Raw genomic sequence first — 25,004 nt, 5'->3', positions numbered from 1 at the left:
GAATGTGTTTTTACTCGAGTAGTTTGGTTGCCATTCAACGGGTTTAAGGAGGAGTTGTTGAGACATATGAATATTTCCCCCTCCCAATTGCACCCGTCAGCCTAGGCGTTTGCGAAAGTCTTCCAATATTGGTGTGAGTATTGGGGTAAAGAACTGTTAAGTGGGTACCAGTAAAAATACCCTTTACGGGTAGGTAAAAACTACAAAATACGTACGGACATGAACACGAATATGAATATGGATACGTATAGCTTAGTACATACCCGCCTCATACCCACACAATATATATTTATATATTTTAATTTACTATTCTATAAAAATATATGAATATAACTTTTTAAAAATACATCACTATCAAACTATTACGCGTTTTAATATAAGTGTTCATTTATTTTATAATTCAATGATAATTTTTTTTATTTTTTTAAAATATTATTAAAAAAGTAAAAAAATGATATCTTTAATTGATTGATTTATTTCTACTAAAACTGGAGCTAATATGTACATGTGTGAGTATTTAGGTATCCATAAGGTACAAATTTGAGTACTAACATTGATATCCACACAAGTATGAGCTAGAGTATGCGGATTTTTCAAATCGTGTGTATGAGGACGAGTATGATGGTACCTTGACCAAACCTTGCCCATTGTCATCCCTACTTGAGATGTGTAAATTTTTTGTAGGGTGTTTGTAATGGTGAGATGATGTATGACCAAACCTTGTCCTTTGCGTATGAACTTTGATAGTAGATGATGTATCTGCAAACACTATAACAATCAAGTTAATGATGACCGCAAGTTTGAGGTTTATGATTTAAAATAATGTATCCTTGAATCATTCATTAAACTTTATAATATGAATCTCTAAGGTTTAAAGGCCACAAAACTTTCTTTGATACATCTATTTTTTAAGGGACAAATATGTAAATTTTGTCATCCGACGATTTTCAAATATCAGTTAACCCTAACTAAATATATCTCTACAGAGTGTTTATATTCTAATATGTCTTATTTTCTAAAAGTTGAGTGTCGTATTTCTCAAAAAAGAAGAAATTATTAATTTGTGTATATTTATATATAAATATCTAAAACAATTATTTTGATCTTATTTTCTCATTTTGTCCCTTTTTTTTATGATGAAAGTGGGGGAGGAGTAACAAAGTAACAACAAAGGTAACAAGAAAAAATAAGATGAAAAACAAAAAAACAGAAAGAAAAAAATAAGAAAAAGTGAGAATTTGAAGTTTAGAGTTTACAGAGAGATGATTGAGTTCTTCTGATTTGTATTGACGGTGAATGACATGGTTCGTCCGTCGGTAAAAGTGGGTTCCGCCAAATTGGTTCTGATCTGCGTTACTCTTCTAGGGTTTGCTCTCATTGCCGATTTTCTCTGGGCTTCTTCTTCTTCCCCTTCTTCCTATTTCTCTCTTCCCAATTCCAAACCCTCCACCACCTTCATTGTCCCCAAAGAGAACAAGAACAAGAAGAAAGATGGTAGTTCTGTTAGATTGCTTGCAGATGCTTATGCAGATTTGCCTGGTCCTCAACTCACTTGGCAAAAAATGGCAACTTCACCTGTTCCTCGTCTTGATGGTGCTGCTATTCAGATTCGAAATCGTCTCTTTGTTTTTGCTGGATATGGCACCATTAATCTTGTAAGTGCTTTTATATAATCTATTTCAAATTTAGTGAAAGATTGAATTTTTGTATAATTTTAATTTATAAGTTGTTTTATTAAGCTATTGTTAAGTGATTATTGAAATAAGGTGAAAACAGTTTATGGGTATATCATAAGCTATTTTCATAAGCTTTTTCGCGAACGCCTGTTAAGGGTTTATGATAGTAGATAAGCCTAGGTTAGTTGTTCATAAGGAAATCCAAATGTTGCCTAAGTGTTTAGTGTGTATAATAGATTTTGTGTATAAGCTGTTTCTAATAAGCTTAGTTAAGCATGTGTAGGATAAGTGCTTATTGTATAAGATGAGCTTTTATGCAGAAGCTGTTTCTAATAAGCTTAGTTAAGCATGTATAGAATAAGTGTTTGTTGTATAAGATGAGCTTTTATGCAGAAGCTGTTTCTGACATGCTTTTATTGTATAAGAGCTAAATTGTTTCTAAAGCCAAGCTTTTATTGAACAAGAGCTTTTATGTATGAGTTGTTGTTTCTCACATTGAGCTTTTATTTTATAAGAGATTTCATGTATAATAAGTTGTTTTTGACATTGAGGAGGAAATGAGAGTAAACTTTGAGTAAGATGAAAACAGCTACAAAATTAAGATACATTTGGATGATCATCAAAACACTTACACAAGTGCTTAATTAGCCCACATATTTAGCCCATATAAGTTCTTCCAAACGTGTCTGAGTGTTTTTTGTTATATACTATTGTGTTTTGTAGGTACATTCTCATGTTGATATATATAATTTTGATGATGGAACTTGGGGAGAAAGTTTTGACATGCCAAAAGAAATGGCACATTCGCATTTAGGAATGGTGACAGATGGAAGATACATTTATGTAGTTACTGGGCAGTACGGCCCACAATGTAGAGGTCCCACCGCTCGTAACTTTGTGCTTGACACTGAAACAAAGCAATGGAGTGATCTCCCTTCTTTGCCAGTCCCTAGGTATGTATGTATGTATATATGAATGTATGTACTTACTCTCTCCAATTACCACACCATATATGTTTGTTTATTTATTTATTTCTGATATTTCATTGCAATTGACATGCTTCAAATTGTCGCCTTAACCATGATATTGATATCAAAGATGTTTTTCCCCGTTCTGTAGCTCTCTATGTTGCTTTAGGAAGTTGTAAAGACTCGTTCTATCAATCACCTGCATATTTTAGTTATTAAGAAAGAAATTACTAATGCTGAATCTTGATCTCCATTGAATATCATGATAGGGAAGTTGGATATGCAGAGGTGTTTGGAAAGTCCATCCCATATCTGTTCATCATAGTTATCTTCAACTAATTGAATTGGGAAGTTGAAGTTTCAAAGAAGTAATGAGAATATAGACAAAAACACACACAAAAAAAAGGCAGAGAAGTGGGATTAGACATATGAAGTTTAATTCATAATAACATTTATATTGGTAAATTTATCATGCAAGATAACATTTATATTATTACTACTCTTGAAATTGAATAGGATAAGCTTAAAAATGCCATTCTTTCCTGTTTCAGTCAGGTTTCAGTAGTTTGACTTTGGGTGGATGTAGAGGGAGTCCTGGAAAAACATTTAAGGTGCAGTATGATCCATTCAGTTCACCCCACTTAGTAGCAAAAGGCTTTTGTTGTTGTTTCTCTCTACTCGTCTTACTTATTATTTGGCCAAAAAGAAAATGATCATTTTGGATGATCTGTCTTTAGATGTATTTTGCTTGGATTTCATGGTGCTTGTTTGATTCATGTAGTTGACTCTATCTAGTGGAAAAAGACTTATATTTCTTGTTGCTTACTAGCCTGGTTTCATGTACGTAATTTTTCTTGTGTTGGATTTTGGGTGGAAGATTTTGATAATATTGTACTCAATTGTAGATATGCACCAGCAACTCAACTTTGGAGAGGTAGATTGCATGTGATGGGTGGCAGTAAAGAGAATCGACATACACCTGGATTAGAACATTGGAGTCTTGCTGTCAAGAATGGAAGAGCATTAGAAAAGGAGTGGAGAAGTGAAATACCCATTCCCCGTGGAGGACCTCACAGGTCACACACTTTATATTCCAATCTACTAGATTTACTTATATTCATTTTCTTATGTGAATGGCACCATGCATATGTCACCTGCAATTCGTTACTGATAAATATCATATTTTAGGGCTTGTGTTGTGGCCAATGATCGTCTCTATGTTATTGGTGGTCAAGAAGGTGATTTTATGGCCAAACCTGGGTCACCTATTTTTAAGTGCTCACGCAGGATGGAGGTAAGTCGCAAATATAACTATTATGGTTCTTGTCTTATTTAGTATAATTGTGATCAACCCAACCTTCTACGGTTCTGTTCCATAGTTTGTCACTCCCTGTGACTCATTGTTTATTGTCATATCAGGTGGTCTTTAGTGATGTTTACATGTTGGATGACGAGATGAAGTGGAAAGAGCTACCTCCAATGCCAAAACCAAATTCACATATTGAATTTGCGTGGGTGCTTGTAAACAATTCAATTGTTATTCTTGGAGGCACCACAGAAAAGCACCCTGAAACCAAGAAAATGGTTTTAAACGGAGAAGTGGTCCAGTTTAACTTGAATACTTTGGTATTTACTTCTCTTATAAAGCTCTTAGGAATTTTGCTTTTGTTGCTGCAAATTTGTTCACACTCGATCATTTATGTCAACTTACATTCTTATATGCATCATACTATGTTATTATTGTGTTTAATAATTTGTTTTCAATGTTATCAATTTTGCAGAAGTGGTCAGTGATTGGAAAATTACCATACCGGGTGAAAACGACTTTAGTAGGATTTTGGAATGGATGGTTGTACTTCACTTCAGGACAGAGAGACAAGGGACCCGATGATCCATCACCAAAAAAGGTCATTGGAGAAATGTGGAGAACAAAATTAAAATTGAATGAGTGAGAGCAATTGTTGTGGAATCTTTTCGCATCTTCCTTATTTAATATCCGAAAATTGCAGCAGAGGTGAAGAGGCCAAAATGTTACATATTCTTTGTCGCCAGAATGTTCGTTGTTGTAATTAACTGAGAATGACTAATTCAATTCGACATTAATAGTTGTTGTTACAGACCTTATTATACAAAAGGAAAAATTACACTCACCTTTTCTGAGGAACGCTTATATGATGGAAACTAATATAATACTAATGAACAATGCCAAAAGTTTTTACAATCTTCATATCTCTTTCTAATAAGTAGTTGCAGTTAATACATGTAAATCAATAGATTTTTTTTTCTGTATTTACAATAACAATACTGTAACAAGCAGTAAAAGACACTACATAATGGTTATGTGATTGAAAATACATTGATAAACTATAATGCACATAACATACTGGTCTCCTTAAGTAGGGATCTGCGTTGAATACAGTCACATTTAAATCGTTCGATCAAGATCTGATGGTATAGATTTCAAACTCGGTATTTTAAACTGAAAGCACAATCATAATTTGGATCTGGGTCGGACTCCGGATATATCTGACTGTATGCAGTTGCATTATACACAATCTGAATCTGTTGATTAATCCTTAGAGTTGAAGCACAAGCTCCACATGAAAGAGCTCTTTATCAAACCCAAGTCCAGAAGGTTCAACAGGCTGAACTAAACCATCCACCATTCCACCAAACACGTACAAATAACGACCAGAAGGATCTACGCAGGCCCGATGAAACGATCTAGCCTTAGGTTCGTATCCGTTTGATTTCCAGTGTTTCCACATTCTTGTCAGCACTATCTTTGAACTTGCTCCGGTTGAAGGAATAGAACTAATATCTAATATCCAAAAGTCATTTTTCCTATGTCTTGATGAGTCTTCTCCTCCATAAATTAACAACCTACCTCCTAAAACCATTGTAGCAGTGTGACCAACTCTAGGAAGTGAAACACCATCTGGTATATTTTGTAAATCATAAAGTACTTGAATCCATCTCATGCAACCTTGACAAGTATCCAATAACCAAACATCATGAAGCACTTCATAACCTAAACCTCTACCACCAAATAGTATTGTCCTATTTCTTGCAACGCAAGTTAACGTGTGTCCTGATCGTGGAGGAGGCGATGGATGGATTGCAATCTCAATCCATGTACCGAAACAATGACTATCTGACAGCTCTAATATCCATGTGTCCCCTAAACGGAGGCCGTTAAGTCCTATTCCTCCATGGATTACCATTCTCTTGCCATCAATACAACAAGCAGCATGAGCTCCCCTAGGAGGTGGAGCAATACTCCCAATATCTAGCATTTTCCATGAAAATGTAATGCTTTTGTTTTCATTGTGTGTAAGTTTTCCAATCCATGTATCATTTTGACGGTTTCCATGATCATTGATGCCTCCAAAGAGAACAAGGAAATCACCCATTTCCACACATGTATGACCAAATCTTCCACTTGGAATTCCTGAATGAACTGTCTTCCATTTCAATATTTTCTGGAAATCATTACCAATGTATGCCACCCACGTGTCATCAAGATGTCGGCCTAAATCAAATCACAAACAAATGTATTATACACAACAAGCACATAACTACTCGATTTCTATCTTTTGCAACCTCTTTAGTGAAACATCCGCCATTTGATTAATCTAACCGATGAGACTATTAAATCTCTTATGTTAGACTAATTTCATGGTCGAGATTTAGTACGAATCAAATCCTGAACTCTGCATTTTTGTTACTCATGTATCACAATTGTAGGTCTTCGTGTTTCAATTGCGCAAACTGAATCCTCTATAAAGCCAATTCTTACAATCAGGTCTTCCCTCTATTAACTGGTCTAATTTCTAAAGCTAGGAGCCTATGTAACCAATGCGAGTCTAAGTTAGCATTGACTTAGAAATTAGACCTTTCTTCGAGGGAGGACCTAATTGTAACAATCATGATACCGAAGAGACTCAAGTCGCGCAATTGGAACTCGGATCAAAATTGCATAATACTAAAACTGCAATAAGTTTTTAACTATAATATTTTTTGTTTCAAGTCCTTTCCTTTTAGGGTAAAGAACTTGTCTCTCTTTATCAAAACTAGGTAACATGATATACAAAAAAAGAAGATAAGATTATATATAATATTTAATCATAATCTAGTCTAAAACCAGAAACCATATGAATCACTTATAAAGATTCACAACAAAACATAACAAAGAAAATAGTCCAAAACAAACATGGAAAAACAAACTAACCTCCATCAGAGCCACCACCAAACAAAACAAGACAATCAGAAACAAAGTTGAGAGAGTGAGAAGCTCTAGCTTTAGGGAAATCCAAATCTCCATGAGGGTATGACAATTTATGACAACAAACAGAATCAATCTTGTACACTTGTTTGTAAAGTTTCATCCATGAAAATTGATGAACATGGTGATTGGAGTTACAAGACTTGAGTAATGAATCTACACATGTTGAACCTAAGTCTCTCTTGCATAGAGATTTCCACAGTGTGTCAGATGAAGTTACACCTTTGAATCTCTTGCAAGTCATGGATAGAGAAAGGATTGCATCTATAGGAAGAAAAAGGATAATAGTAAAGATGTAATCTTGAGGTATGTTGGTTATTGGTGATCCACTATAATTATGATTACAAGAACTAACACTAGTGGTTTCTTCCATGTCTGGTTTTTTTTTTTTTTTTGTTGCTGAACCTAACTATGGTTTGTTGGAAGAACAAAAGTTGATGTTTTTTTCTTGTTGGCTTGTGTTTGGCAGAAGACAGAGAAAAGGGTTTGTTTGAGGGAGATGGTGTGGTAGATTAATAATTGAGAATTGGTAAAAAAAAAAAAAAAACTGGTTTTTTGTTGATTTTGTATAGTAATGTGTCATGTTGAAGATAATGGTAAAAAGAATTGGTGTATAAAGATTGATTTTTGACAGGTTAGTGGGGTGCCCATTTTTTCTTGTCGTTTTTATGGAATTATTATGAGTCTTGGTTTTTCTTTCAACATGTTTTGGCTTGTTTTTGTAGCATGTTTATTTTGTTAGGATAAGACAAGAGTTTTTTTTCACTTTGAATGAAAGAAGGAAATAAAAATCTCTGACACTGTTAAAACATCATTGTGCATCATGCATGGATACTATATGTGATATGAAAGCTTCTGTTTTGCCATAGATACTATAGTGAAACTAATTTTACAGTTATGGTTTGAAATTTGGGGTTTTCTTGACCAAATTCCCATCAATTAAGAGGTGGAATAGATTCTACCTACACGTTAAGAAGGTCATGTTCATGCTTTTTATGTAGGTTGCCACCTATAATTTGTGGAGTTTGGATTGACCAATGATAATCATTGGAAATTTGGAATGGATCAACTACAATATTTTGATGTAAACTAAGTATTAGTCGGAGAAAAATATAATAGACGACAAAATTCTTCGTCCGCAGATTTAACACTAATACATTGACGTCTAAATTCAAATTCAAAATCTCTAGTTAAACCGAAAAAGATCCCGGGTCATTCACAAGTACTCTTAGGTTTGTTCAACTACAGTAGCATCTTTGGATCCGTACAATAAAGGCAGAACGTGGTTATTGTGAGTTAAAGAAGGTTTTCTTATGACAATGGACCCTCAAGAAATGGCATGTGTGAATCACTTTATCTTTGGGAAGTTTAAATTATGACAGTAGACAGAAAGTAAGTGCATCCGTGAGTTAGCTTATCTTGGAAAAAGTTTTAGAAAACATGTGAAAAGAAGTCATTTTTTTAAAATTTAGAATATTTGGAAAACCAGTGCACTAATTGGCTAGAAGCATTTTAATTTAAAGAAAATTAAAGCCAGATATAGCTTAACCCATTTTTATATCTGAAAATGATTGAAGTTCACATCAAATTTTAACTTCATCACACATGGAAAAGAAAAAAAACATACTGCTTATTTCTTCTGAGTTCTGATATATTATTTCCAGTTTGAGCCAGAAATGGATTTGGTCATTGACAGCCACTACAGTCAATGATCTTAGTCTGAAGATCAGACGGTTAATTTCAAATTTCTGATTTGCTGAAATCACAATGTATGTTATCGAAAGGTTTAGATCGGCAGACTGTAGTGGCTGCAGAAATTATTGACAGCTGTGAATCCAGGTATGTTTCATGGCCTACCAGATTAAATAAAATATCCTTGCAGTTGCACATATGATACAATTTCTGGTGCATGTCAGCCACCTTAGCAAAAAAGTATAAATTAACGTCCAAAAAAGTCAAAGATTAGAAGCTCGCAGGGTTCGGAATCTTCAATCTTGTCTACTCTTGTCAAAGAGAGAGGATAACATTACGCGCACGCGATTTATTTCTGCAAATCAATGCCTTATTTATGCAGATTGCACACTTTTCCTATGTGTATTAGTTTCTGAAGAGCGGCTTTAGCTTCTTCTAATGTTTCAACACTCTGTCCTTCATCAAATGATATCCTCTGAATGTTGAACTGCATACAAGACATTAAACAATACTAAGAAAAACAGCAGCTGCAAAAATTAAATTGGCAAACTAACAGTTGTAATAAAAGCTTACCTGGGCACCTTGACGAACCCTAATATCAGTCCCTTTGCTGTCGATAGATATGAGTGCGGCATCATCTACCTCAATCTCCTTAGATAGTAGTTTCTTTAGGGGCTTTGAGAATATGGCATTGAGTTCCTATTGTTTCAAAAATAAAACCAAACAATGAAGTGTTGTTATAACTCTGAAAGAGATATAGACCCTGTTGGAATAAACAATTTTTCTCAGAGTCACTGACGCTCGGATTCTTTTACTTAAGGAAAGGTTTTAGATAATCAAAAAACAAGTATCTAAATGATGCAATATCCTTGCAAAATAATTGACTGAAACAGCTAGACTCAGACATCAACATAAGTTTGGTTTGTGGGTTATTTTCTGGGAGGGGGGAATAACTAATTATTTATCTAGTAAACATATATAAAAATCCTGAGTGAAGATCGTGAATATCTTATGCATCCATCATCATTCTCCAGCTACTATAATCTCCCATCCAGAAACCAAATCCATAATGTTCTTCTAAGTTCTAAATGGAGTAAGAAAGAAATATTTTGAGTTAGAATTAGAAAATTTACCTTCAGATACTGCTCACCACCATCAACTGCAATCTTATCAGGTTGAAGGGTTTCATATTCCTTTACATCCACCCAAGCAACAGTACCAAAGCCTCCAATGAAATATATGTCACTGCCAAAGACAAAAAAAATGATGGAATTAGGTATGCTTAGGCATGCAAGTTTCTGAACCGAACAGCAAGTTTCTGAACCGAACAGCAAGTTAGTATTCCCAATTCTGCATGGATTTTATGGTTCATGAGTTCTGTATATCATCTTATAAGTAACTACTCCCTCTGTCTTAAGTATAAGCAAAAGTCAAAATGTATTAGGTCCAAATTTAAAACAACTACATTTACTTTTAATTATATTTAAGACTGGAGAGAGTATATAACTTTTTATGGGAAGCTTCAATGGAAAACAAAAGGTCCTACGCATGACATTGATGCTTCACGAAACCCCAAGAATATGATTGTTTCGCGACTAACTGAAAAAACTGTTTCTTTTGTCACACTCTACCACAATGGGCCCTTTATTGTCAAATATAAACCAGGCCAAAGTAAAATGCCCCAAAAAGAGTTTGCAGCAAGATGTTTTGTTCAACACAGTATAGATAGAAAGTAGTCAACCTTATATTTTGCATCCTAAAATAGTAGAAGTTGCCCCACTGTTGAGAAGGACCCTGATGGTGCTTTGCAATGTACTGCTTATGTGCCCATTCCTGTTAGTACATATTTGATATTATGATGTATGTGCAAATAAACCTCAATAAAAATATAAAGTGCACATTTTCTGACCCACGAGAATAAATTAATTGGTAAATAACCTGTTGATCTTCTGGAAGCGGATAAACATCGCCAAAAATAGTTACTCTTGCATTGGACAAACCACTCCATCCAGGTATCTAATAAACATTACTGTCAATAAAACTCAGGTGGACAAAAACAAGAAGCAGAATATAAAAGTTCATATAGGAAATATCAAATAGAAAACCTGAACAACAAGTGTGCATCTTGGGTCAGCCAACAAATTCCTTGTGTGAATTGCAAGAGGAGAAAATGAGAATATTGGATCTGCAAATCAAGAATACAAGACATTTTTTTAGATAAATACTTTTAAAAAACAAGTAAACTATAATGGTACCAAGTCCTACCGATCTATAACCTGCCAAATTAAGTAGTGATCAGCATGAAACAAATTTCAGAAGTGAATCAAAATATCTAGCTTATGTAATGGAGAGGAACAAATGGAACCACCAAACCGGCACACATCCAGGGGCACTTTAGAATGAAATAATCTTGAGGCAGGCTGTCAACTTTCAGTTATTCTTTATTTTTGTGTATATTTACGCTATATCATTAATTTTCATTTGGATTTGAATTTTCAATAACACGTGCCCATATTCCAACAAAAGCAAAAACACGATGAAACCCAAGATCCCCGCATGCTATTCACATATAATAATGGCAGTTAGCACATGTTTATGGTAGAAATAAGATAGGTCGAATGTGTATAGTGGGATGCATATGTGTGAAAGGAGAGGCAGGAGAGGGACTGGGAAAGTAAAAGTACCCGCCAAAGAGAAGATGCTATGGGAAAAGTTTGTTAGAAAAGAATGAGATATTGGAAGGCTGTAACAACATGGATGGCTAACATGTGTTGCATGGAGTTACTAGAAAGGGTGATGATAAAAATCAATGTTCTAAAAACTGAACCTGACCATCTGAATCTGATCAAATGTTCAATTCATTTAACCCAAAAAAAAAACAGTAGAATTGGTGCAAAACCAGTGATGAAGAATTGGTTTGAACCGTCCTAGACAGTTTATAAAGGCCCATACACGTGAACTTTGATATGTGGTTTTTCTTTATCACAAAAATAATATAGTATAACCATTTTGTGCTAATACATTACTTGTACATAATATTATAAATAAGTACTATTAATCACCACTTTGACCATAGTTGAACTCTTCAAATGTGAACCAGTGCCTTTATCGGTTCAATGACCAGTTCGGTTTTTATAATATTGGCAAAAATAAAGGGCGGAAGAGAAAAAGAGATAGGGGATGAGAGGTTTGTACAGTCTGGAGTGTATGCTGCTTTCTTTTGTGACACAATTAGAGTTTGGCCTAACTCATCCCTATGAAACCGGCTTGTAAAGTGAGGATTACTTATAAACACAACACAAACCATATCGCTAAGCTATGTGCGACTAAATCCACCCCTTCAAACCCAACACAATGAAAGCATTGGAGGCTGCAATGAAGGCAAGCCAAATGTCGTAATTAAGGTGACTAGGGGCAGACCGCAATGAAGGCGGAAACTCCAACACACCCGCTCACGCTCAGGCCTCAATGAGACCGAAGCATGGACGATGCAGGAAGGCTCTGAAACCATTTTAGAATGTGTGGGTTGGGCCTAACTCATCCCTACAAAACCGACTTGTAGGATGAGGATTGCCCCCACTTATAAAGACATGTTCGGGCCATATATTGTTCGAAGTGGGACTCTTAACATTATGCATTTTAGTTTAAGCAGAGGGGTTCCACAAGTAAGTTGTTCTACAAGTAGTCTGTCTACTTTCTACCCAAATCTCCAGCTCTTATCATATTCTCACTCTTTCCTGAGCGAACAAAATGTGGATTGGAATCATCTCTAATAACACCCAATTTACAACTATTTAAGTATCTGTTTTCATTAACTTGGTAACCAAATACTAGGATTGCGAGAACCAGTTATCAAGAAAGTTACATATCTAACATTGTGAGAACCAGTTATCAAGAATGTTACATATCTGTAACACTGGACCAGTGGCCTATAACTCCCAACTTAATCTCCTTTTAACTTTATTCAAACTAAAAGGATAAACAACCAATAACTAAATCGATAATGCCTAAAATACTCATAAGTGAATAGGAAAATTCAATCAAGCAAATTAAGAATTATCAACTTACGGCCCATCGAATCCGGTGCAAAATCAACCAAAGAACCAAATGGATATCCTTCTCGTCGGTGGTGCATTCGAGACATTACAGTGCAAAGATGAGCAAATCTGGCCTTGAATTATACAAGGAAAAAACATTTGCAAATCAATAAAGGTAATCCATGAATGAAATCAGAGCTAGGTTCAGTTCTACTGCTGAATATATACAATAATCACCACTTTACCTGTTCCATCAAATTGCGAACTGCTAAAGCAGGTCTAGGCAAACCATGGGCCGAGGTTGCACTCTGGACACCACCAGAAATCGGAGTTCTGAAAAGTCCAGCCCGTGTACCCCCACCTGACCCACTTCCTCCGGGAGTTGTAACTGTTGACCATGACATGCCCGTTTGTATTGGTTCATGTGCATCATCATCGTTATCATCATCTGCACTCGGAGAATGGCCTAAATTTTCCTTCAGAAGAATAAAAATCAACCTAATTAAGTCACTCAAATGTCAATGATAAACATATTACATGATCATCTATAAAAACAGGCCAAACAACAATCCCATTATAATGAATCATTGAATTTTATAACTATGTAATTAAATATACATGTGTACTTAGTTCGTTGGCAGCAAAAATTGATTTTGTAATTAATTTGAATGAAAAATGATTTATGCATACTTACATTCACATAAAGTGAGTTGAATAGTAAATTCGAGGCTTAGAATCATGGTTGCATACAAATGTTAGAACGTGCTAGGTTATATTCACAGAAAAGTGAGTTAACAATATATTTGAGCCTAAAAATCAACTCTGAAATTCCAGCATCAAAAGGCTTGCTCAAAATCACTCATAGATATAAAAAAAAAAATCAACTCTATGCATCTACAATAATTTATTTCTCCTCCAACATTGAAATAAACATACACTAATGACAGCTTCAAATTAGAATTCCTTCTGGTTGGAGAGGAAAACATGATTTTACTTTCTGTTTGGTTCCACGGCCAAACACCCGTCTGGTTAGGTTAAACAATGTTTAAGTACTGAATAGTTATGTTTGGCTTCCTGTCTTAAATTTGATAGCAGCCCTAAACTCAATTCTACCCAGAGCTTAAATTTCTAGATACATTTACACTCAAAATCACTTTTGATCCAAACTATTCAACCATGAATTAATAAAAATCATTTTTTTTTAAAAATCAACTAGTTCAAAATGAACATAAGCATGTGAAAATCAATTTTATGTGACTGAAATCAGAAAAAACAGAATCAAAGCATTCAGAAATTGAAATTAAAAAGCACGAATCAAAACACGAATTATTAAGCAAAGTAGAACAAATAATTGAGATGCATACGAATGGAATTGAGAGAGAGAGAGAAGGTACCTGAGGGTGAGAAGGTAAAGCAGAGGCATTGAGTTCGTCACCTTCTTCGCTAGGAAGTTGAGTAGAGAAAGCAGAGAGACGAAGAGGAGCCGCAACCAATGAATGTGAGTGTGAGTGAGAGGGTTGGGTGATTTTGAGGAAAGAAGGTCGAGATGTTACTCCGGCAGCGGCGGCGATGATGGAAGAAGGAGTGTGGTGGTGGTGGAGGAGTGAATGAGTGTCGGAGATCGAATGAAACGACATCGCTTCCATTGAATTCGACGATGAAAGGTTTTGAAGCTAAACCCTGTTGGCGTAGTGAAAGAAAGAATATATACACTTTGTGATGTGTTGAGTGATAGGGATGAGAGTTAGGGTGTGACTCGGATATTCAATCAGTTATGGAAAGTTTGAAAATCATAATAATAGTACCAACCAAAAAACATGTTTTTTTTAAGAGATTAAAAATGAATTTTACCACCCTAGTGAAAAATCAAAGTTGTTTATAGATTTGAAAAATCAGTTTTGACGTATTTCAAACACATTTGTTTTTTTAGACAGACTTTAAGACTATGTCAAAAGGATTACGGAAATGCACCTCAGAGATGCATCACTGGACACTGTTTTAATCTAAAAGACGTCAAACCCTTCTCTTTCATCTCTTTTTAAAACAAAACTCTCAAAAGTTTCGGAACCTCTCAAGTCATAAACTCTCTCAACTTACATTTTTTCAAACTCATTCAACTCACTTCAAAGCTTCTGCCATCAACATTTAGTTGATCAAAGAGCTAAGTGAACATAAAACTAAACTCATTGTTATGGCCTTGTGTTGGCAATATTCATGTTGGGTTTTAGGTTCAGAAAGGAACTATTGACGAGTATTAGAGTTGGAGGTTTGATATAAGTATTACATTTGTTTGTCACATTCCTGCATCATGTATATTGTAGATAGGTAGGACTTCGGTCCAGTGACGAGTAGAACTTCGGTCCAGTGACGAGTTTTAGGTTCAAAGAGGAACCGATGATGAGTTTCATGTTCAGAGACGAACCAATAACAAGTGGGTTAGAGGAGATGTATACATTGCATACATAATTTCATCTGTGAATGATTATAGTTGTGGATGAATTGTGTGATTGATTATCTAGGCTAATTGTACTATTCTTCCTGTTTTATGCATCGTTAATAGATGTGAATGTATTCACACTTCTTGTTTGCTCTCTCTGTTGTCTTTACGCTTGTGGTGCAGATACTCAGGTAGAGGCGCTTTAGTTGTTGCTTATGTTGGAGGATGGTATAGTTGGCCTTCTTTGCTGTTTATCATTTTTTTAGTTGTTTAGTTTTCGCGTGTCACTCTGATATTGTAACACTGAGACGAGTTATCTTTTTGTATTGTGTTATGAGATTTGTTGAACTATTTATTTTATGATTTAAAATGTAGTTGATTTTAATTATGAGACAATTAAAGTTGTGTTGAGATTTATTTTTGCCTCTATAAATATGATTTGAGAAAGATGTTAGTTGAGAAAATATGACCCATTTTTGAGTAAATTGTTTTGCATATTTTATGAAATGAATGCTTGGGGTTTAGGGTGTTACACAACACACCCTAACATCGCACCAAAGAATCTAACTGACACATGACTACCAAACACCACAACCAAACTGACTAGGCCGCCACCTGTGACCACATGGACCCAACCAACACAACTAAACTACGACGACATGTGCATTAAATTCAATTACGGCAACGCAACCCAACTAAAATGGAAAAGACTTACAATAATTTCTTATGGATGACATTAATATCCAAGAGACCTCGTATTAAACACCTTAGGTGAATCAAGGTAGACCTTTACGTCAAAGGGCACCCTCAGAGGTGTGGAATCGGTTGCCATTGACCAATCGGGTGGCAATCTTTAATGTAAAAAATATTCATGCATGTAATCTGATTTAAATTAAATAATATTACTATTTATTTTTTATTAAAAAATAAGAAAGGACAAAAGCGCTAATGCCACTTCAGTTGGCGCCCCTTCTTAAAGGGATAGTGGAGACGTTAATTAGATTGACGCTTCCCTATGTTTGAACCAAGCAAAATAACACGAGTGTAGTGTAACACATAAAATTATATTAATTAAAATGAATTAGTAAATTATATTAATTATATTTATAATAGTAAATTATCATTAAATATAATTATTAGTTATAATAATTTAAAATGAATTAGTTATAATGATAATGATATAAAAAAATTAATTATAATTAGCTATAATAATATAAAAACGTTACACATTAAATTAACTAGTTATAATGCTTTAAATAAAATATCATTTGAATTATTGGTTTATATAAATTGTATGTAATTTTTTAAAGATTACACGTCAATATCAATATAATTGTTCAAAACAAATTATTACAAAACACCGTATGAGTCTTCAATTTGGGGTATAAATCAAATTCATTAGCATGCAACGTAAATTAAAAAATAGTTAAAATATAAGAGAGTTCTGAAAAAGTAATCAAGATATCAATACAAAAGGAAAAGTAGATATTGTAACCAAAAATAAAAAAAGAAAAGTAGATCTCGTTTCTATACGGGTTGGGTGATAGATATAACTTATTTATATTGAATAAAAATTTTATATTAAAGAAATTGAAAAGGTCAAAAAACACCACAATAAAAACCTTTAATGGGGTACCGTTTATTTTCAATACAGTTTTCTATAGAAGTTATACTTAATAATTATAAATTATTAGTCTGTTATAAATATAATAGTAAATTATTTTGATTATATTTAAAAATTTTAAAACATAACATAAACTTATTAGTTATAATGAATTAAAATGAATTAGTTATAATAATATAAAATAAATTAGTTTTAATTAGCTCTAATAATATAAAAATATTACGTATTAAATTAATTAGTTATAATCTTTAAATAAAATATCATTTGAATTATTGATTTATATAAATGGTATGAAATTTTTTAAAATTATTATGTTTATTATTATTTTTATTATTATTATTATTATTATTATTATTATTATTATTATTATTATTATTATGATTATTATTATTAATACTATTTTTGAGATTAATTGAAATACACTGTCAGACGCATAAGCAAATGTTAGGATTTTTGTCTATGATCATGACAACCTTACTTTATATTAAGTAGATAAATTATTATTTTAAAAAGTGACAGCTAAACATTATATTATTATTATTGCTACTAATTTATAAAATAGAAAAATTATTTTAAAAATTTAGGGTTATTACCATTTTACCCCCCTGCCATATAGATCTTTTCTGGTCTTTTCTGGTTTTGCCCCCTGTAATTTTTTTTTTTGAAAAACAACCTTGTCATTTCAAAAAGCTAACTTTTTAGCCCCTAAAGTCAAAATCCGCAGAAAAATCTGCAGGTTTCCTGCGGATTTTCTTTCGGATTTTCCTGCGGATTTTGACTTTAGGGGCTAAAAAGTTAGCTTTTTGAAATGACAAGGTTGTTATTAAAAAAAAAAATTTACAGGAGGCAAAACCGGAAAAGACCTATATGATAGGGGGGTAAAATGGTATTAACCCAAAAATTTATAATGTTTAATGATATTGAGTTATAGAGGTAGTAAATTTCTTTAAAGAATGTTAGTTGTGATATAAATTATAAATTGTATAAAATAATGAATTGTATAAAATATAATAATAATTATAATTTTATTTTAAATAATGGTAGTTGAATATTATATTATTATTATTGGTACTAATTTATAAAATATAAAAAATAATTTAAAATTTTATAATATTTAATGATAATATAAGTTATAAAATTTTAGCTACATTTTTTGAAAAATATAAAATATTGAGTTGTATAAAATATTAAAAATAATCAGAAATTGACTATAAAATTATATGAAATATTTATTGTTATTATAACTATTTTTAATATTGATACATGAGTATTATATTATTTCTATTATTACTAATTTATAAAATAAAAAAAGTAGTTTAAAAGTTTATAATATTAATGATAATAGGAGTTATACATACTACAATTAACATATTTCAAAATAAGTATTTTAAATTTTAGGATTAATTATTTTAGTTATATTTATAATTATAATTATTATGTTTATTATTATTATTACAATTATTACTATTTTAATTATTATTATTTTGTTGAACGAGGTTTTATTAATTGGTAGAATTTTTTGAGGATGACATATAAGTATGAGACTATATGATGATGACACATAAGCACGAGACTATATGAGAATGACACATAAGCAAATGCTAGGGTTTTTATCTAGGATTATGATCATGACAACCTTAAATTTATATTAAGTAGATAATTGATATTTTATTTTGACCATTATAATATGCTAAAATAAGTTCTGAAATAATATCGTTTATATAAAAATGTTTAACCTTCTCGCACGTTAAAATTCATTTGCCAATTGCCATGCATACGTTAAAATAGTAGCCATTTAAAGTTTTCACTACTGCTGCATTTGCATAAACCCTACTCTCAGCATAAACCATAGAATTGAAGCTTTCAATGGCAATGGATCCTAAACGCGTGAAATCGGAGCTGATTCTCATCCTCACTTCGGTTCTCAATACACTCACCTCATCACTCGTCGAATTCGAAGCCTCTCCGTTTTCTCCATCTGCCTTAACGGCACTTCCTCTCTCCAAGCCATCACCGAGCTAAACCCTTCCCTCATCATTCTCTCCGGCGGTCCTCACTCCGTCCATGCATCCGACTCGCCTTCCTTCCCCGACGGCTTCCTCGAATAGGCCCGGTGCAATTCCGTTCCGTTCTCGGTATTTGTTACTGTCTTCAGCGTCTTGTTCACCGTCTCGGTGGTGAAGTCCGTGTCGCAAACAAGTAGGAGTATGGGAGGATGGAAAGTGGTAGGGACATGTGTCAGACATGGAGGTTGCAGGGTGAGGAGCACCCCGCAAGTGTCAATGACAATAAAATTTGCTAGGTATTTATCATCCCGCAAGATTTCTTTAATATTATCTTTTGAATTCCATCTCCCACGTTCTCATTTAGGGTCCGTTTGGTTAGGAGTAGATGGAGAGGAGGGGAGGGGAGGGGAGGGAATATTTATAAAAATATGTGTTTGGTTCATTTTTTATAAGGGGAGGGGAGGGGAGCAAAATCCCTCCTAGACTCATTTATTGCTCCTCTCCAAATTGGAGGGATTTGGAGAGGAGGGAAGATACAGTAATCATAATTTTATTATTTTCCCTATTTTAACCTCAATCATTTTTTTTAATTCCAAGATTGTCCTTATTGAATTATTAAAGATTAGATTTCTTCTCTGTATTATTTCACGTTTATTTTTTTCTATTGTGCGGTTGCTATTTGTGCATTGTTGCTCTCAGGTGAGTTTTTTCCTTTTTATTTTATTGAAGTTTTCTTTTCGATATTATATATTTTTTATAATAATAACATACTTATACTTATATCAGCTCTTATATATCATAATAATAAGATTTTTTTATTATACTATTAGCAATAATAATAATAATAATAACAATATACAATGCAAATATAATATATTTATGTTATAAATAAAATTTTTAACTCTCTAATATTATTTGTTCAATTTTATTAATATTCTAACATTAATTAATTTATTTTTAATTATAGAAATTGTTTTATTGGGTTAGATGAATCATAGAATCAGATAATGGTTTGATTTGAGTTGAAGATATGTTTACGATTATATTATGGTTTATGAATGAACTAGTTTTTATCTGGTGAAATTTGCTCAATACTATTTTTATTTAGAATTATTTTTACTAAGAATAAATAATAATATTTATAAGGATAAAAAGGTAAATTGATTTTAAAATTCCTCCCCTCCCCTTGTGAACCAAACATACTTGTTGTTAAAATCCCTCCCCTCCCCTTCTTTGAACCAAACATATATTTAGTTAAATTCCCTCCCCTCCCTTCCCCTCCATTCCCCTCCCCTCGATTAAATTTCCTCCCCTCCCCTCCCCTCCGTTTGAACCAAACGGACCCTTACTCTCTCCTTTTGCACTCTTTGAAGGAACCAACCTCTCTCCCAAACTTGATTCACTCAGAAAAAACAAAATATCCACAAAACCCTTTGCAAGTTGCATCATTCCTTCCAAGCCTTCCCACACGATTGCGATAGTTCGTTTCTAGGGTTTTGGCATTTGGGGTTTCTCATACAGGGTTGGTGATTTCTCGTTCGGAGGTTTTGATTTTGGGGTTTTCCAATCAAGTACTTTAGTGAACTTAGTTTTTCATTTCAGATTTCTCTTCCATGGTTTCTACGATTTGAGTTTGATATTTTGGCGTTATGCCTTTGCAGTATTGGACGTGGTGTTACTTGCTAAGAATAGTGAGTTTGAGATTTCTCAAAGGGAAGGCGGCGACGGTGGAGTTCAGGTATCTTTTTCATTTTGATTGCAATAATTTTAAATCCAATTGGGCTACTGTTAGTGTTAATAAAACTATTAGAAGTTAGTAGTTAATTCCTATTGGAAAATTATGTGGCTACTGTTAGTGTTATTTGATAGAATTACTAACTATAGTTATCAGTACATAATTGTTAGTCCATTCAACAATAACAAAAATTTGCCGCCTTCCCTTTGTGTTTTTGTGTATTTTGTAACCCGTCGAAGTTGTTTAAGATGAGTGAGTGAAAGTTTTCATATAATATTGGTTAATTCTTGTTGATGCAAATGGAATTGTGTTGTAGTAGTTTGCAACAGAGTAATCAATAGTGGCGCTATAACGAAGTGGAGCCGATGTCGACCGCTTAGCGGTGGAGAACACTATAATGGCCGCCGTAGGGTAAACAGCAGGATAGCGGAGCTGAGAGGTTGCCGGTCCTGAGCATTTTCTGGCCCGATATCTTTTCGCCCTCTAAAAAAATCAAAATTTCCCCTAAAATTTACAATGTTTTAATGATAATTTTGGAATTTTCAATCAAATTTGAGTCGAGACTCATCCTTAACCTTCCTTCGTAGTAGTCGTTTATGCACTTGAACTGATATGATGAATTAACATTGGCCTTGAAGTGTTTTGGCTTGGTATGAATCTGTAGAACATGAATTGGATGTTGAATTGAACAAACATGCTGGTTTTACTTTGACTTGCAGCTTCATGTAGTCTTATTCTTTTGAATTGTTTTGGGCATGAATGCAGTTCTAATTTTCAGTATATTTTTGGCAGGTAATGTACTTGGCTTGACATATTTGTTTGGCATATTTGTATTGGGATGCAGAATTGGTTCTGAGCTAGGTTTGAAGTTCGATTTGGTTTGGGGTGAGAATTAATCAAGCTATTAGAATGTTATAGAATCCGATTGTTTATTTAGCTCTGAATTTCTCTTATGCATAGTTTCTGAACTGGTTTACAAATGTCAGCTCTTTTCACATGAAATTACCGTTTGTATTTGCCATTCATTTATAATTCATTTCACCTCATAAAAATACATTTTTGCATATGGTGGAGGTTGTGGGGTCCTAATAGGATAAGACTACATGAAGCTACAAGTCAAAGCAACCAATTTCATCTCTAGCATTTATTAATCGTACCGTCATTGTTGATCTTATGTTCCAGTTGATTGTGTTTATTCAAATAGTTTCAGTGTGCAATTATAACTTTATGATCTTGTGCAGATATACTTCAATTGGCAACATATACGACACTTTTCCCAATTCCTTACTATCCATCATTAATTCTTTCAATAAATTCAAACCAGCATATTTACTTTCTGATGGAAGATTAGAGAGGGCAGGGAGGGTTAAAAGCAAATCTTCTTCTGGTGGACAACTTACTGCTAATAGCAATGGCTTGGATGTGCATAAAAACAGCACACTCACAACATCAGTCATTTCTATGGGACATGAGATTCTGTAAGTACCAGAATATCACATGGACAATTGGATTATGTTGAATCTATTGGAAACTCTATGCTCTGTTTACTAGTATGCTCTGCATTATAATTTTCCATTGGGAGATAGTTCAATTATACCTGACTATTTATCCCTCTTTTTGAGTTTCGGATCATCAATATTCAATGTTAAACCTGTTGAATTTTTTTGATTTTATACTGGTTAATTTGTTGCCGAGCTACTATATTTTGTCATAGTTGGTTATACTCATGAACAAACAGCATTTTTAATGAAAGAAAAATAAATGAAACCGCAGATTTTTAATCTCCATCATGTCTTGCTGTGCAGTACAGTGAATGTTTTTTATTGTCCTTCAGCTGCTCTTTTAATGTTCTATTATTCTTTACCCTGCTCCATAGCTCAGGTTTGGAATTGTTGAGGATCAGTTGGGACCATATTTATGTAGGAAGCTGGGTTCCATTGGTTGGTCCGTGTTGCAATGTTCTGTAGTTCACAATAATGTGAGTTCATTTTTATAGAAGTCCTACCTCTGTATTTATTAATGGTTTTGCTTTACAGATATAAAAGTTGGTTGGATACAGACCATATGCAAACTGCAATATAGACATCATTAACCCAATCCTTTACTTTTATTTTTATGGCACATGTGTTTTGTACAGATAGATTCTGTGGCAGAAGAAGTTGAGCGACAGAAATCTAAGACTGATATGGTAATATACAAATGCTTAGAAAGTTCTGACATTTCTTGAAAATCAAATGATGGTTCATATTATTCATCTGACCTGCTTGTAGGTATTTATATGGGGAGGTGTAGGTCCACTGCATTCAGATGTTACCTTAGCCGGCATTGCAAAAGCTTTTGATGTTCGTTTGGTGCGTTCCTTTCTTCAATTGTTATTGTTAATTTTTACAATATGAGGCTACTTTGATCATTCCTTAAATATGCTCTTGATTCTTAAGTTAGCGTAGCATTATTTATAGATAAAGTTTGACTTTAGTCAAGCTTTCCACTGACTTGATTAAATAGTGTTTTATGCGGGAATGCCAGCTTGGTGGCTTACCTTTTATTTTCAGCTGCTTTTAATTTACCATTGCAACTCTATATGTGCGGTGATTGAGTTTTTTTTTATGTAGGCTCCTGATGAAGAATTTGAAGAATATCTATGGCTTATTATTGGTGATCAGTGTATTGGTGATAGGAATGAGGTAAAGCATTGTTTTTCTTCTTATATTCATGTTGCCTTTTAACATATTTCTTCTATTCTATACTGCATATTTCTGTATTTGGTCCCTTGTTATTCTAGTCTAAGGTTGCTTGCATATTTTTGTATTTGTTTTCTAGAATTTACGCCCACATTTGAAGCTCTACCTTTGCTGTCCCTGTTTATTGTTTGTTATTTTTCATTTAACTATACTACTAGTAGTAACTGGATATTGCAAATGTAGCAGAAGCAACATATTTAGAGCAAGTGGATATGGAAACGGCATCACCACTACATATGAGGGAGGCTTTTTTTGAAGATAAATATTTAGAGTAAGTGGATATTGCAAATGTAGCAGAAGCAACATATTGATTATTAGCCCATGGTAGAACCCATGATAAACCTCCTAGTGTTTCATGAAGACGGTACTCTTCCATCTAAAACAAGTTGCATGCATATATGTTCCAATATATTAGAATATTTAGGTAGCAATATTGATGAGTTAGATTGAATAATATTAATATTAATATGTACCTTTGTAATAAGAATTTGTGCACCAACATACTTGTCATCCCAAGCTGCATGCATATATATTCTAATATATTAGAATATTTACAACTTGAGACTGTTTGGTAGATTTTGAGACTCGGTTAAGAAATTAGTAATAATTTGGTAGTTAGCATGATGTATTGGAGTGAATGGTGATGGTATGTGCATATGTAAATGTTATTTTTGTTTTTGCATACTAAAAATAAAGGTTGAAGGTTATTTTCTATTAAATGTAATTTGGTTATTTTGCATACTATAAATGTTATTTTCTAGTACTATTTTTTATTTTATTTATATTAAATATGAATTTCTTTATATTAAGTATGAATTTAAATATTTAAAATTATTATAAATTTACATTTTTAAACTTTTTTGAATTTAAATTATTTATTATTTATTATATTTAAATTATTTTAAATATTATTTTTAATATTTAGAATTAATTTTAATATTTAGAGTAATATAAATATATATTTTTTATTGAATTTAAATTATTGATTATATTTATTTTATATTATTCTAAATATTAATTTTAATATTTAGAATAATATATATATTTTTATTATCTGCGTTAAAATTTGCGTTGTGCATTTAATACGGTATCTCAAAAGATCTGTCAGGTGAATTTCACCCTGCAAGTTTTTGAATATTCAAATATTGCTAGGTGAAATTCACCTCACAAGTCTCCTAACGTATTGCTCTGACTCACTGTGGAGCCTGTGTGTTTGCGGGGTGTTCTGTGACTCACTGTGGAGCCTGTGTGTTTGCGGGGTGTTCTGTACCTGGCAACTTTGCGGAGTGTAAACCACCTGGCAAAGTTGCCTTTGCCGGCTGACTGGGCGTATGACATGACTGCTGCATCTGGAAAGCTTGAAAAATGCAAATTAATAAGTTGCAAAACCTAGGATTCAAACCCAGGTCCCTAATGAAACATTGCTGCAAGCTTACCACCAAATCATGCATGTTTTGTTGTTTATAATTGCAAATCAGTTCTATATATTAATATTCTATTATTTTTCAATAATATATAAATTAAAAAAACTGTACATATATAAATGTATTTTAATTAACGTTTTTTTAATAAAATATTTAATTAACGTTTTTAATTAACTTTTTTTATAATTACGTTTTTTTAATTAACTTTTCTCAATAATTACGTTTTTTTAATATATAAATGTTAATTAAAACATTTTTTTAAATAATTTTATATAATTATATAAATAAAACGTTAATTAAAATTACTAAAAAAATATAATTATATAAAATATGTTATATGTACAGCTATTTTATATAAACATTTTAAAAATATATTATA

General features: G+C 32.9%; 4 protein-coding genes across 4 annotated transcripts; 2 read left to right on the top strand and 2 right to left on the bottom strand.

Annotated features, from left to right (window-relative positions):
* The first annotated feature begins 1,154 nt into the window (after positions 1 to 1,154).
* On the top strand, positions 1,155 to 4,799 carry LOC131601087 (kelch repeat-containing protein At3g27220). The gene is made up of 6 exons (XM_058872813.1): positions 1,155 to 1,655; positions 2,400 to 2,629; positions 3,550 to 3,720; positions 3,833 to 3,938; positions 4,064 to 4,270; positions 4,426 to 4,799. Exons 1-6 carry the CDS (start codon positions 1,302 to 1,304, stop codon positions 4,594 to 4,596), a joined length of 1,239 nt encoding a protein of 412 aa, XP_058728796.1. The 5' UTR covers positions 1,155 to 1,301; the 3' UTR covers positions 4,597 to 4,799.
* A 57-nt stretch (positions 4,800 to 4,856) lies between these two features.
* On the bottom strand, positions 4,857 to 7,560 carry LOC131601086 (F-box/kelch-repeat protein At1g51550). The gene is made up of 2 exons (XM_058872812.1): positions 6,876 to 7,560; positions 4,857 to 6,176 (listed from the first exon to the last, which is right to left on the bottom strand). Exons 1-2 carry the CDS (start codon positions 7,300 to 7,302, stop codon positions 5,221 to 5,223), a joined length of 1,383 nt encoding a protein of 460 aa, XP_058728795.1. The 5' UTR covers positions 7,303 to 7,560; the 3' UTR covers positions 4,857 to 5,220.
* A 946-nt stretch (positions 7,561 to 8,506) lies between these two features.
* Positions 8,507 to 14,408, bottom strand: LOC131601088 (uncharacterized). Its single transcript, XM_058872814.1, has 9 exons — positions 14,053 to 14,408; positions 12,904 to 13,134; positions 12,690 to 12,792; positions 10,727 to 10,806; positions 10,560 to 10,637; positions 10,363 to 10,454; positions 9,755 to 9,866; positions 9,195 to 9,320; positions 8,507 to 9,108 (listed from the first exon to the last, which is right to left on the bottom strand). Exons 1-9 carry the CDS (start codon positions 14,302 to 14,304, stop codon positions 8,992 to 8,994), a joined length of 1,191 nt encoding a protein of 396 aa, XP_058728797.1. The 5' UTR covers positions 14,305 to 14,408; the 3' UTR covers positions 8,507 to 8,991.
* A 4,555-nt stretch (positions 14,409 to 18,963) lies between these two features.
* LOC131601706 (uncharacterized) lies at positions 18,964 to 23,784 on the top strand. The gene is made up of 9 exons (XM_058873576.1): positions 18,964 to 18,977; positions 20,218 to 20,296; positions 20,387 to 20,463; positions 21,702 to 21,938; positions 22,342 to 22,438; positions 22,598 to 22,648; positions 22,731 to 22,811; positions 23,073 to 23,144; positions 23,385 to 23,784. Exons 1-9 carry the CDS (start codon positions 18,964 to 18,966, stop codon positions 23,400 to 23,402), a joined length of 726 nt encoding a protein of 241 aa, XP_058729559.1. The 3' UTR covers positions 23,403 to 23,784.
* The last annotated feature ends 1,220 nt before the right edge of the window (positions 23,785 to 25,004 follow it).

The sequence above is a fragment of the Vicia villosa genome, linkage group LG5, assembly GCF_029867415.1.
Source record: "Vicia villosa cultivar HV-30 ecotype Madison, WI linkage group LG5, Vvil1.0, whole genome shotgun sequence".
Taxonomy (NCBI): Eukaryota; Viridiplantae; Streptophyta; class Magnoliopsida; order Fabales; family Fabaceae; genus Vicia; species Vicia villosa.
Note: the sequence above shows the minus strand (reverse complement) of the source record. Positions and strands in the feature narration are given on the sequence as shown.

What these genes read in the sequence shown, in the direction of transcription:
- LOC131601087 (XM_058872813.1), top strand. Translation starts at nt 1,302, where the DNA reads ATGGTTCGTCCGTCGGTAAAAGTGGGTTCCGCCAAATTGGTTCTGATC. An exon ending in AGTGCTCACGCAGGATGGAG is followed by an intron (nt 3,939 to 4,063) that starts GTAAGTCGCAAA and finishes TTGTCATATCAG; the next exon opens with GTGGTCTTTAGTGATGTTTA. An exon ending in AGTTTAACTTGAATACTTTG is followed by an intron (nt 4,271 to 4,425) that starts GTATTTACTTCT and finishes TCAATTTTGCAG; the next exon opens with AAGTGGTCAGTGATTGGAAA.
- LOC131601088 (XM_058872814.1), bottom strand. Translation starts at nt 14,304, where the DNA reads ATGGAAGCGATGTCGTTTCATTCGATCTCCGACACTCATTCACTCCTC. An exon ending in CTTTACCTTCTCACCCTCAG is followed by an intron (nt 13,135 to 14,052) that starts GTACCTTCTCTC and finishes ATTCTTCTGAAG; the next exon opens with GAAAATTTAGGCCATTCTCC. An exon ending in TTCGCAATTTGATGGAACAG is followed by an intron (nt 12,793 to 12,903) that starts GTAAAGTGGTGA and finishes GTATAATTCAAG; the next exon opens with GCCAGATTTGCTCATCTTTG.
- LOC131601086 (XM_058872812.1), bottom strand. Translation starts at nt 7,302, where the DNA reads ATGGAAGAAACCACTAGTGTTAGTTCTTGTAATCATAATTATAGTGGA. An exon ending in TGGTGGTGGCTCTGATGGAG is followed by an intron (nt 6,177 to 6,875) that starts GTTAGTTTGTTT and finishes GATTTGATTTAG; the next exon opens with GCCGACATCTTGATGACACG.
- LOC131601706 (XM_058873576.1), top strand. An exon ending in GCGGCGACGGTGGAGTTCAG is followed by an intron (nt 20,464 to 21,701) that starts GTATCTTTTTCA and finishes GATCTTGTGCAG; the next exon opens with ATATACTTCAATTGGCAACA. An exon ending in AGAAATCTAAGACTGATATG is followed by an intron (nt 22,649 to 22,730) that starts GTAATATACAAA and finishes ACCTGCTTGTAG; the next exon opens with GTATTTATATGGGGAGGTGT.